Source organism: Ruditapes philippinarum, unplaced genomic scaffold (genome assembly GCF_026571515.1).
Source record: "Ruditapes philippinarum isolate M1 unplaced genomic scaffold, ASM2657151v2 ctg1522_1_1_1_1, whole genome shotgun sequence".
NCBI classification, from domain to species: Eukaryota; Metazoa; Mollusca; class Bivalvia; order Venerida; family Veneridae; genus Ruditapes; species Ruditapes philippinarum.
Genome location: NW_026851755.1, coordinates 19,098 through 33,114, shown reverse-complemented (window position 1 = coordinate 33,114; position 14,017 = coordinate 19,098). Strand labels below are relative to the sequence as shown.

Genomic DNA, 14,017 nt, shown 5'->3' with positions numbered 1-14,017 from the left:
TTAATGATCATAGGACAAAACATACTGGAGCTATCATCCAAAATGACCTTACCATTTTGGGCCACTTGACCTTGACCTTCTTATCTCAAAATCAAACGGGTTCATATACCAGTGATGATTAAATGTTTCTAAGCAATGTTTTAGCATTTTGAGTCACTGTGACCTTAATCTTTGACCTACTAAAGGAAGATAGATGTCTGACCTAATGTATAAACATTATGCAAATAAATGAAGATTAAATCATCTTAGCGATTTAAAAAAAAATCAACCAAAACAAATTTAGTTTTCATAAAATACGTCTAAAAACTGCAAAGCCAATTTAAAAGCTTTAATTTCCTCTCGCTCACAGTCGTCCGCATAAATCACTTTCGTATTGTTCTCTGTGAGCGAAAGGAAGATCTCTTAACTTGTTTACAGCATAGAAATTATGCAAGTAATTTGATATTAAAACCATCATAATCATTATTTTGGAAAAGAAGTATTTTACACATTTATGAAAAATACGTCTACAAACTGAAAAATTATTATAAATTTCAAATAAAATACTATTTTTAATATTTTATAAGTCACTTTCGTATTTTGTCAGTGCGAGAGAAAGGAAGACGCTGAACTTGAATATAAAAATCATGCAAATAAATGGGGTCTAAATGATCATAATGATTATTTTTGACAATAAATATTATTAATTTCTGATAATAAACGTCTACAAACTAAAAAATTAGCATAAGTTCTAATTTTCAAAGCTTTTTTTTATATATAAGTCACTATCGTATTTTTCAATGTGAGCGAAGGGAATATCTAAGAACTTGCGTATAGAAATTATGCAAATAGATGGCTATTAAATCAATATTATGATTTTTTTATAATAAATATAATTAGTTTCTAATATATTAAATGACAATTCTTGCGAGACTCATTCAGACGAATTTAGGCCAAAACAAAATGATTTTGTGGTTCCAGTAACCTGACCAACCCTGTATTTCCACACCTAACCTAGAACATTTTATTGCAAAAACGGAGTATCCTATATTGTATATATCTGACATACAGTTACTTTTTTTATAAAATACTTATTAAGAAAAATAAAATGTTTTTTACGACCTACCTACCCTATTATTTTTCAGCATGTTACCAGAACCTCAAGATCAATTTGTTTTGGCCTTATGATGTCAAACACACAGGCCAATTTTTCCTCATGGAATTTTTATCTTATTTATACCATATCTAACGCCGGCCTCGAGGCCGGCGTGTAATGATAAACTGGTTATAATTCAAGGTCTCAAATACTTTTATTTCTCTTGATAACTATAGCTTTTTGTAAATGATGGTAGTAACTTGAATGACTGATACAACACGTTAGTAATTTTAAAAGGTTCAATTCCATTTGTTAGAAAGTATTTATGTACACAAGCGCAAATTCATTGGAAGATAGTATATAATTTTATGAAATAAGCTTATGCCATTAGTTTTCCTTTTCGTAATTTTCAAAGTTCTTACTTAAAACAATAAATACATTTATTTAATTAAGTTGCCTTACCCAAAGACTTAACCTTAGTGCTAATCTGTATTTCATGAATCGTTTCGTTAATAGATAACACAACGCTCCAGAACAGTTGCTCCGTCCTATTATTCTTAAACTCCCGGTAACACGTGTCTATCTTGCCGTCAGTTGCCAAATTACTATAACTGTTATTCGAGTGTTTTGAAAACTTATGATCTATGATATCCCCTGATATAAAATGCATGTTTTCACATAACATACACATATATTAATCACATAAAAATTGAAATATACACACGTATTTTAAAGTCCAAAAAATTAGTGTGACATTATTTTCAAATCGTGTATGCAAGTTAATGCTGCTTTCACAAAAAGATGGCCACTAGGTCAAAATCAATGTCATTCAATTGTGCAAGAGGCCCGAATATCAAGGCTGAATATAAAAAGGTAAATAAAGAAGTTCACTAGATAAACGTCGAGGTCAGTTGATACAAAATGATACTGCTTATACACAGAATTTCAGAACTGTATATCAAGAACAGAAAAAAGGTCACTAGATCAAAATCTGAGTCAATTATATCAGAGTTCAATACCACATCAGAAACTGTGCACATGGTTCGAATTTCATAACGTTGCATTAAACTGTAAAACAGATAGGTCAATAATAAGAACGGAAGATATGAATCTAAAACTATAACTCATGGTTCAAAGTTCAAATTTCAAAGCTGCATTTTGTAATGGCAACAATAGGTCATCTGTTGAAGAGCTAGGTCAGCTAGTAACAGAATTTAATTTTACATCGAAACTGTATACATTGCCTAAATTTCATAGCTGCACATTAAGAAAAAGAAAAAGTTTAGGTCAGCTGATTCTAAATTTAAACTTCAAAAATGATACAATTGTTATTGCTGTTTTACAAAAATACAATAAAGTAGGTTACTATGTCAAATTTAGGACAGCTTGAATTCTTCATATAAAATTGTCTACAGTGACCAAATTTTATTGCACCCAACAAACATGTCTCTAGGTCAAAATGCAGGTAAGCTGAGTTCAATTTTACATATAAAAAATTGCACAATGTTGAAATTCGGAATAGCTGTTTATAAAAAAACTTAAAGACGGTTACTTAAACATGTTTTGTTCTTCAAGAAGTAAAATGATGATCATGATTAAATATTTCAAACATCTATAAAAGATAATAAATACAATTGCAAAGAAATAATCCTGTTTAAAAAGTAGTTTTTTCCTCATTGTAAGCGATATTTTTCATATTATCACTGCATATGCAATGATTAAACATCCAATTAAACATTGCAATTTTATCCAGATGGAATGAAAAAGAAGTGATCTTTATATCATTAGAAATCGAATTATTTACATCGCCTTTGCAAACAGTTTAAATACACGTTTTTACAAATATTGAATTTAAAATAAAACACGATAAACACTTAAGGAAAGAAAACAATCAAAACATATACGTTATTTAAGACTGTTACACTATTTTTAGATATGTTTCATGATTTCTATATTTAATATGAATATGGTAATAAAATATGTTTGAAATTATAATGCAAACTTACTGTACTGACAACCGGGTCCATACCATCCACGTGCACATCCATTTGAACATTCACCGGTAGTTTCGTTACATTCTGTATTCTGTTCGCAATGACACATAAAACGGCAATTATCACCAAAACTGTGAACACCATTCTTCTCATTGCATTTTGCCTCTGTTGAAATGAAAGACTATTTATGAATCCAAAAAGAGGCTATAGAAGTTCCTATTTCTAAGATAAATGAGCCTATAGATTAATTTTAATTGTTCCTCAATTTTTCATATCAGTCTTTTAACATTACAATTTTATCTTAAGTAGTAGCTTTACAAAAAAATAAAAAGTGTGCTTCCAAGGACGCGAAAAGCTGATAAGATTATAACAACAAGTTACACAGATACAATATATCCTTTCTTTTAAATGAAAAAAAAAATGATATATTGCTATATCGTATGGTTTAACAATTGTGTACTTATGTTAAAATTATTTATCTTAGAAAGTTTTCAAGGTGAAAGAAGCTTATCACTTATTCAATAACACCCTTCGCTCCGAAATATGTATGTTGTTTTAGAGCCTTATTTTTAATCGGCATGAGTATTCAAAACTAAAGGGTATGTAAAGTTTTTTTATTCAATACTAAGAAAAAGTATATGGTCAATCATAGTTTCTTTAAAAAATAAGATCACAGTTCTGTTTGGTTTGCAAGGAACACACTAATCATGTAAATTTAGTTCAATATGAGTTTTAAAATCTTAGATTGTAAATATATACATATACATTAAAACAACACGTTTCTTACAAAGCAATATCAACTTTTATCCTGTTTACTATATGTATTTGATTGAAATTTTAGAAAAGTACAAGAAACAGTTAATCAGCCCAACGTGCAAACTTTTAGATACTTTATCGTTGGGTCTGTAAATAATATACATTTAAAATCATGTTGTACAGAGGTAGGGACACAAGTTACGCCGTCATGTCATGACGTGATTCTATGAAATTCTCACTCCAAATCAAAGCTAGAATACCATTTTATTCTTGATCGATTGCTTGTACGCCTTGATTAACGATTCATTTGCAATCCAAGAATGTATATAATTTAAGGACATAACTTTTATTGTAATGATTCGTAATTTTGAAGATACTTTACATACTATCGTCTAGTTAACAATGCCGCTATGAGTATAAGGTGGTTTTCCGCTCGAAATTGTCTGCAAAACTCAATATCTCGTGATATTTGCAAACGATACACATTCATGCATATTCACATCGTCCTCCCTTGTTACCTAATTATAATTTTTAGTTCTCATTTAATGAGATTTGAAGAGACACGCATAACTTTGTGACACACCGGTTCCCGTGAACATCAAATTATGTCGTTTTGATTTCTTTTTATTTTGTATCTGCTTTATTAAAGCATGCCTGATGTAAGATCAAGCTGATGTATGATGTCAAAATTTTGTATGAGTGACAAAAACACTACATATACACTCGTCAACGATTCGCTGAAAATCATGCTTGATGTTTGTAGTTTATTTATTGAAAATCTACTTTGAAATAAGGAACGTCTTGTCGACAAAAATTGTTCATGTTTTGACTTAGAAATTAAAAATAGAAAATGTCGCAATTTGCGTACAATTAGCCATTTTGGTAATATGTGTTGACGGTACATACATAATGTTTCTGAAAAATACAAATAGTGCATTATATTTTTCTGAACGGAACTTAAAGGCGTCCTTTTGGGACATCCCTGGTATATTTTAAGCTCTGATTATACAAAGTATTATTGGCGTCCGGACCGAAGCGCGACGCCCCTTACGGAATGAAATCAGATTTAGTGAAAGGGCAAGTGCAACTTTTCGGGCCTTTTCGTCAGTCATAATAGCCGATCATTCCGATTGGTATGAGGGTGTTTGATTATCAAAAATGAAAGTTCGCGATATGTACAATGAATAGCGAACTGGAGAATTTCGTAATGCAAACATATTCAATGAATAACAAACTGGGGAATTTAGCAGGAAATGAAATACAAACATATTCAAACAATTAATTACAATCTTTATAAATATATAAAAAAAAACATTAAGTATGCTACTTTTACGAATTGTTATATCATTTTGAAATTGTCTTTTCGCAAATGTTGATTTGCTGAATATTGTGACATTTTAAAAACAGAAACTTTCGTCTGCAATTTTAACATGAGTTATTATGGGTTTCATTAATAGGAATGGAAACACACGGGTGGGTCAGACGAGGTTTTTCAAGTAATTCATTAAAATAGTAGATTGACCCCCTCCAATAAACCAATTAACAGAGTTAATAAGTTCATTTTGACTACTATTTTTAAAAACCACATGAACTTGAAATTCGATCAAATAATCAATGATAATGATGATATCCAAAAATACTCTATATATTGTATAAATAAACTTATACCATATGGGGGGGTATATTTTGGATATTATAAACCTGTATATTTTATCGTTGCGACATATAACGGCGCCACAAAGTCAACCCGGCCCTAAGTCAACCCGGCGTCAAGTGAATCCGGTCCCAAATTAGTCAATCCGGCCCCAATGCAATCTGATATCTGGTCAACCCGGCCCTATGTTTATTGTTAGTTATTTGCCACTATTTTTTCTTCATTAACTTTTTCTACTCAAGAAATAATGTGAATACTTATTATTGCAAGATAAATAAAAGATTATTGATATCTAGAATCACATTAGCCGTTGTCATCAAAACTAGTAAACTAATGTGCTTTATTGTTTAATTAACAACGTATTTAAAGGAAAGGTGATATTTTTAAAACAAATCTTTGAAAACATTCTCTTGTGCTGTTTATCTTGATAATTATTCACATTATTTCCTGAATAGAAAAAAGATAGAAAGATAATAAGAAAAAAATGAAAAGGAAGTGCTATAATAATAATATAAAAACATTTCTCTCTTCTCTCGATTTCGGGTCCTTACCTGTAGACACAGTTTTAATAAGGGCTGAGTGATGCGGACAGCTCTTATTAGAGGTACATATAACACATAGAGTAAGCACGGATGTAATATAAATCCGTGGAGTAAGTCCTAAAATATTTCCTCAGTTAGTTATAAAAAAATATAAATTTTTCTCTTTATTTACTTGTATAGTAACGTTACCAAAATAAACATTATAAGTTAAAGCATTTTCATAGTTAGGAAAATATATTTTCGAATTTACATCAAATAAAGACATTTAGGAAAATATATTTTCGAATTTACATCAAATAAAGACAAGAAATAGACCAAGGGTTTCTCACAATTAATATTTATTTGTTTATTGATTGCTCCTACTTATTTGTTCATCACGTATGAATAAATGCATACGTTCACACATAATTATTGGTGTTAATATAATCATTCATTTTATCTAATATGTATAAAAGCCTTTACTGGTGAAATTGAATTACCGACAAATTATAGCCTAATTATGTTTTCAATAACTTTATTATATAGTTCATAATCCTCATTTGGTATTTGTAAAATTTAATATGAAATTATTTATACATTTTTTGGAAAATCTTTTTTGAATTTGTGTAATAAATATATCATTTATAGACAAAAGGGAAAATGAAAGAAGCAAAATATCGTCTAAAACATAACAATTTAATGTAATTAGATATTTTCTGAAAATCAATTATGGCCGGATTGACTGATTTTGGGGCCGGGTTAACCGATTTTGGGTCCGCATTGACCAAATAAAAATAATGTGGGCCCGGATTGACCAATTTTGGGGCCTGGTTGACTAGTTTTTGAGCCGGATTTACTTGAGGCCGGGTTAACTTGGTTGACTGTAATTCTTTTTACGTGCTAGTCACAAATGTTATGAGAAAATCATGAATCATCAAGCCATTCTTTAAATGTTATGCCGTTTTACTATTTGTTATTCGTTAGCAACAAATTAAGGAAATTTGCTGTCTTATCCATTAGATTGTTCCATTCAATAACCGAAGCGACCGATATCGATTTTTGATTTCATTGCTATTTTCCAAAAGAAGCAAAAGGGAAGCATATATATTTGGAAAACTATCAAAACTTTCAAGAAAAAGTAGGACAAAGACTATCCGAAAATCTTTCCTCCAGAAGGCATAAATATTGATATTTGAAGCATCCATCATTCACAGATGATTGAACAGCTCTGTATTTTCTAAATGACTTCGTTCTTTTCCTTTTAAAGGCACTACTATGTGCTTTACTTAGTCGACATTTTTTTATCAATGTTTTTTTTCCATATATTATCTGTAATTTTTAAATATTATACGTATGTCCATGCATTGTCTTTTTAAAACACTTTATAAATAACATACTAAAAGAATATTTCAAAGAGTATTTCAATTTCAAAACGCAGAAAAAGCCTATAATCTATGCTGGCTGATTTGTGCCATGTTGTAATTTCGCTCCGAGGAGCGCCAGAAAAAAAACCCTCTTAAATTTTAAGATGGCAAACATCAGTCACCATAACAATCCAAAATGAAGATAAGTCTTCCGTCTGGCAGAAATTTGATACATAATTAACTATTTAATACCTAGGACCCTAACAAGTTCCAGTCCTTTGGTAACTACAAATCTCCCCGCCCGCTGCATCAAAATCTCATGAAAAATCACTCCATTAATGAATGGTACAAGAATAAAAAACACACATAAGTGTTGAAAGTATTATCATATCTTGACTTTTTGGCACTAACGAATGCAAAAGAAATGACTAGGAATAGTATTTAAGAAGAAAAAAAACAGCAAATAATAGTTACCGATTGTTGGTAAAATAAGAAATAAAGTTAGCAACACACAAATATTATCCATTCGGTTAAATTTCAGTTAATCCATTAAAAGATCTTGTCATACTATAACAAAATTAAAGAGAAAACGACAAATATATGTTTAAGTGTTTTCCTTATGAGCAAAAAGGAAGTATATTTCTCACTAACCAGATAGAAAAATCCCTAAAGGTTACTAAAAATAGCGGTGTTGGAAAATCTTATCTCACATGGGCTGATCTCACACTCCACGTGAGAACTTCTTTTCGTATTCCTACGCACCAACACAAGGGGAGTAATATATCATAACTTAATAATGTAAACAAATAGGAGTTACTTCCCTTGTCATGATAGAAAGAACGCCAAACAAATAAAATGGAAAAAATAAATTTTCGTGTTGGTGACACAGTAAACTGCGGTTTAAATGGTGGAAAGGGCAAAATAGTTGATATTATACATCCACTTGGTACCTATGCTATGTATAAGGTACAACTATTCAATGATGGTCAAATTTTGACACTGGCAAAACATGAACTGGTAAAAGGTTTTTCTGATGATTTAATGACGTTGAATTCTGACATGTACAGTCAATTTATTATTCCAAACAATGGCAATTCAAATGCAACCATCCAGCCTGAATCTACATGCATTGATGGCTTGTTTGAATCTTCAATTCTAGACACTCTTGACAGCTCTGAACTGGACAACCTTTTGTTTGACATTTCTTCACCTCCCCCTGAAAAAATAAATAAAACTTCTTTACTTAACCAGATTCCAAGCACAACTTCTACTACAGAAACAGGATCTAAAATGCCAATTATTTCCAAAACACTTCAAAGTAACAGGTTTGCACCTCCTGTTGAAATTGAGGACTATATTAAAGAGAATGAAAATAAACAAACAAGAAGAAAAACATTATCACATCAAAGACTCATTGAATCATACCTTGTTGATAAAAATGAAAATCGCAAAATTCATGAAATCCCTGCTAATGAGCTCAATCTGTATCTTTGTCAGTTCATTGTCAGTGTACGCCAAAAGAATGGGGATGAATATGAACCAGTCACACTACGTAGTCTGATCAGCAGTTTTGAAAAATATCTGAAAAGTACGGAATAAGTTTAGTTAATGGGTATGAATTTGGAAAGCTTCGTGAAGTATTAAAGTGTAAACAAAAAGACTTAAAAAACAAGGCCGTGGCAATAAACCAAAAGCAGCAGACACAATCAATGATGACGAAATAGAACTTCTGTACACCTCAGGACAGTTGGGTACTTCTTCCCCAGCTGCACTTATCAACACTCTATGGCTGAACAACACTCTACATTTTGGAATGAGAGGTGGTGGCAGTGAACACAGACAGCTATGTTGGGGTGATATTACCCTTTGCTTTGACAGTGATCTTGGTATGTCAAGTCAATATTTTATTTATCAGGGCTGGGAATCAAAACTGCGTCGTATCCTACAAAATGTAAACAAACGCCGCCATCTTGGAACGAAAAATGTATGTTTTTGTTTAAATAACTCTTTTTGTTGGAAATGACTGAAAACCAGAATATATGTTTAACACGCTACACTATTTCCCTTCGTTCGGTAATATGTTGCTTAGTCAACTATTTTGTAAAACAAAAGTTATAGCGAACTTGCAAAACTCGAAGCGGAGCAAATTTTTATGAAATTGTGTGGATACGACGCAGTCATATCTGCTTTATCTATCTTTTCTCCTTCAAATCAATTAATATTTGTTTTCAGAGTTTACTATAACTTCGAAACATAATTTTGCACATTTACTAAATTTCCATTTAAAAGAGATGTTTATTTTCCAAGAAAAAATAATGATTTTTACGAAATGATACGACGCAGTTGAAAATAAAATATGATACGACGCAGTTGTATTTTCGTTGCAGGCTGCATATTGGTTTTAAACTATTTAAATTATGTGCTAGGTATGCTAATAACGTCCAACAACATTTCTTTGTTTACAACTTAAGTCAAAAGCAGAGGTCACTCATTGGTTCCATAAAAAGGGAAATGTAATACAATTCTATTAAGGCTGCATTTAAGTACCTATCATATTAAGCATCTACAAATTCCGAAAAACTGTATCAAATGCAATATACATTGTGCAATAAACACGTGATCGCACACCCTTATAACAACGTGTTTCCAGTGTTGCCTTAGCATGCTTCTAAAATTGTTCCCTGTGAGTTCGAAATAGAGTGATTACTCTTTTTGATACAAAATTCAATATTCCAGTGTAACCTCTCCTGAACCCTGTACTAGTATTAATCAGGAATGACCTTTTTTTTAAAAAAAAAAAGAGAGAAAGAATTACAAATTTTGAAAAGGTCTCTTGCTATCGGAAGACAGCTATGCGCAAATTGCATGCCTACCTTTGTTACTTGTAATAAGCAATAATTTCCGTCAATTCCGTTATTACTTATGTTTTTTACGTGCCGATTTTATTGTATTCATTTTCTTAATAATCGGTGAGAACAGATGACCTTTATAATTTGAAACTGAAACATTAAATTTTTAAAATTATATTATAAATGGTTAAGCTACAATTTATTTTTGCAAGTTGAAGTAGGTTATGCGTTCCGTTTAGTCATTTTATGTTCAGCGCCGCGGAACTTTACCTCTGATTTTGTCGTATTGCATTTCTTTATCGCCGATGAGGAAGGGTCTACGGAATGTATTTTCTATATTTGCACTTAAGTATCATTCTTCTCCATTAAAAAACTTTAAATTTTCAAAATCGAGTTACATATGATACAACTACAGATTATTTTGTAAAGAAGGTGTCCGTTTTGCAAAGGTATTTTACGCTGTGCACCGATAAATTTAATACAGATGTAGGCAGACATGATCTTTCAACGGTATTAAAGAAGTTTTCACAATATTGAACAGAAAATTAAGGTCAGATTATCGCATCGAATTTTCAACAGACTAGAGCTCTACATGGCATCTTAACATACCTTCATACTAAAATGTGATTTTATTTGATAATGAATTGCCTGAAAACTTTAACAAAGGTTTTCAGAAAATGACTTCACAGAGGATTACCCCCTGTTTACATTGAAAATTTCTCTGCTAGTCATACCGAAATAAGAAATTTAAATGTTATTCTCTTTATAATTAATTCAAATATTTATAATCTTATAACTTCACGCCAGAAGTTATTAAAAAGCTGCTTATTTGTACAGCTGACGTTAACAAATTTTGTTGAAAAAACAAATCAGACAGGTGTGTCCGACCGTGGCCGAGCTGTTTATGTTTACTGAATTCAAATAACTTGACCTGAACTGCTATGAATTCAAAAACCACCAGGGACTTTTTATTCTTTCGTGTGGAAAACCTATGAAGCTAGTTTCAAAATGTCGATGGTTCTCTGCAGGTGCAACATTTTGCCTGAAATAATGCACAAAGGCGCACCTGAGGTCCTCGCCCCTAATAAAGCTAATGTGTAGAGTGAAAGTTTGAAAACAAACCACAAAAAAGCAGTCATTACCCAGAACATGCAGAACCACAGTTAACTTAGAGCGTAGCTAGCCAACACGAATTCAAGTTAATAGATTTCTATATTTTTTTGCGAAAAGAATTAGGGATGATATTGAACCTACAGGAAAATATAAAAAAATATTTCAGATATTATGATCAATTAGGTAACATGTTTAACTGAAAAGTAGCTTCCGCAATGTAAACTTTCAAATTAAATGTTATATTGGACATGACACAATGTATTCTAAATAATCAAAAGCAACAGAACATTGCTATACACTGCAAATGATCTGTTTTTTTTATCTAGCGCAAGTGATTATTCCATAAAATAGAAATATTTTGCCAAAATTATCTCTGTTGAAAAAACTGCCAAAAATACAACTGCGTCGTATCATATTTTATTTTCAACTGCGTCGTATCATTTCGTAAAAATCATTATTTTCTAAGAAAATAAACATCTCTTTTTAATGAAATTTTAGTAAATGATGCAAAATTATATTTCGAAGTTTATGGTGAACTCTGAAACAAATATATAATTGATTTAAAGGAAAAAACGATAGATAAAGCAATATGAACTGCGTCGTATCCACACATTTTCATAAAAATTCTGCCCCGCTTCGAGATGCAAGTTCGCTATAACTTTTGTTTTACAAAATAGTTGTGCAAGCAACATATACCGAACGAAGCGGAAAATAGTGTAACGTGTTAATACATACATCTGGTTTTCAGTCATTTCCAACAAAAAAAGTTATAAACAAAAACATACGTTTTTCGTTCCAAGATGGCGGCGTTTGTTTACATTTTGTAGGATACGACGCAGTTTTGATTCCCAGCCCTGTTTATTATTGGAATGTTATATATACATATTATATCGCTATAAGCAGGAATATTTTTATATATATCATATTCATAATAGAATAGAAAATATTCGCTATGTACCTAGCTATTAACCAACATACATGTATATGTATAAATTACAGTTTAAATTTATTACCAGGTGTTATTAAATAATTTAAAACAAAACATTATTTACTTGGAAGACAGGTTAATCATAGATTAAGCCATTGCCAGTAACAGCATTTTATTTAATATTAGCATCCTGATATTTTAATCACTCTTTTAAAGAGAAAAATATCATGTAATTGAATAAAAATGATAACAATTACTATTATATTTTATATTGGATACAATGAAGATTTGCATTAGCATGTAGCTAATCATATAACAAAACACTAATTACTATATATGTTAACAAAATCTTTTATGGAATTTACAGGCAAGGAGTATTTACAATTTAATGAAAGACAGACGAAAACTCGCACTGGTGAAGACATTCACAGTATTCGAAAGACACATCCGAGAATGTATGCTACAAATATTGTAGGCCGCTGCCCAATTGAAGTCTACAAAAAATATGCTGAAAAAAGACCTTCAACTATGAAGAGCAATGAAAGTCCTTTTTATCTATCTATAGTGACAAATAATGACAATCCTACATACAATGAAAGATGGTTTCTTTCACAACCAATAGGAGTTAACAAATTAAACCGACTGCTTAAAAGTATGGCAGAGAAAGCAAACCTACCTGATCTCCAATTCAAGCCCCTCTCAAACACAAGTGTCAGAAAACACTTGCGTCAGAAACTTCTGGACAGCAATGTGCCAGATACCCATGCTGTACATGTCACTGGACACAAAAATCCACAATCTCTAAACAATTACAGGACTCTTTCCAACAGGCAACAGCATTCTATGTCTAGGATTCTATCTACCACTCGGCCAGACAAGGAGAACATCACTAGACCCAATGAAATTACTCATGTACAACAGATTTCTCAAACATGTAGTCAGTCCCTTGAAGTTGAAAGCTCCATGAATATTGATACAAACTTGGCCATGCGTTCTGTATTCAGTCACTCAAACATATACGGTGGAACATTCAATATTAATCTTCACATAGAACAACCCAAACGCCAACGTCTTGAATAAAACTAACAAAATATTAATCAACTGTTGCATGTTGTTGACAGTCACCACGTGTTACTAAAAATAGTTTTTTTTTTAAAATTTGACTTCATTTCATCCGTTCATCGCATTATTCATCTAATAACCACATTAACGAACTCTCTCCATTTATTTCATCTTTTTGTGTGTAATCATTAATTGTTCACCGTGTTATTTCTTGTTATTTAAATTGAATAGTTACCATTTTTTTTCACTTTTAATAAGTTACTAAAAATAGCACTTTCGAATTTATCACATTTCATCGCATTTTCCATAGAACAAATCCATGACACATACTTTTCATTGTAGATTTTCATGTTTCAGCAATCATTTTATTGTTTTGTGATTAATTTATCGCAGATTAAATCCATCTGAATGGTGTATTTACCCATTTTCACGCACAGTTGCATGCACTCTTCGTGTTGAATTTTTGTGTATTGAGAACGAGGCTGTAAAACGGCCAATAATGTGATTGCGCATAAAAAAGTAGTTACCACTTAAAATTGTTTTTTCTTATATTTTTAGACCAGGTTAGTGAGAAAAATAATCAATCATTGTGCTAGATAGAGGATAGGGAAATCCCAACCCTCGGGCAATCGGTTCCATCGGGAACTCGCCAAGGCTCGTTCCCGATGGAACTGATCACCCTCGGGTTGGGATTTCCCTAT

General features: G+C 31.4%; 2 protein-coding genes across 2 annotated transcripts in view; one reads left to right on the top strand and one right to left on the bottom strand.

Moving 5' to 3' along the window:
• LOC132738826 (uncharacterized) overlaps window positions 1–13,062 on the bottom strand; it is a 41,291-nt gene extending 28,229 nt beyond the window's left edge. Inside the window, exons 1-5 of the mRNA XM_060726434.1 lie at window positions 12,931–13,062; window positions 8,790–8,945; window positions 7,839–8,580; window positions 3,082–3,234; window positions 1,538–1,729 (exon numbers count right to left, since the gene is read on the bottom strand). Of these exons, the coding sequence (XP_060582417.1) occupies window positions 1,538–1,729; window positions 3,082–3,234; window positions 7,839–7,890 (397 nt within the window). The 5' untranslated portion in view covers window positions 7,891–8,580; window positions 8,790–8,945; window positions 12,931–13,062. The remainder of the gene's footprint in view (window positions 1–1,537; window positions 1,730–3,081; window positions 3,235–7,838; window positions 8,581–8,789; window positions 8,946–12,930) is intronic.
• Window positions 9,024–13,334, top strand: LOC132738836 (uncharacterized). Its single transcript, XM_060726442.1, has 2 exons — window positions 9,024–9,250; window positions 12,622–13,334. Exons 1-2 carry the CDS (start codon window positions 9,178–9,180, stop codon window positions 13,332–13,334), a joined length of 786 nt encoding a protein of 261 aa, XP_060582425.1. The 5' UTR covers window positions 9,024–9,177.
• The last annotated feature ends 683 nt before the right edge of the window (window positions 13,335–14,017 follow it).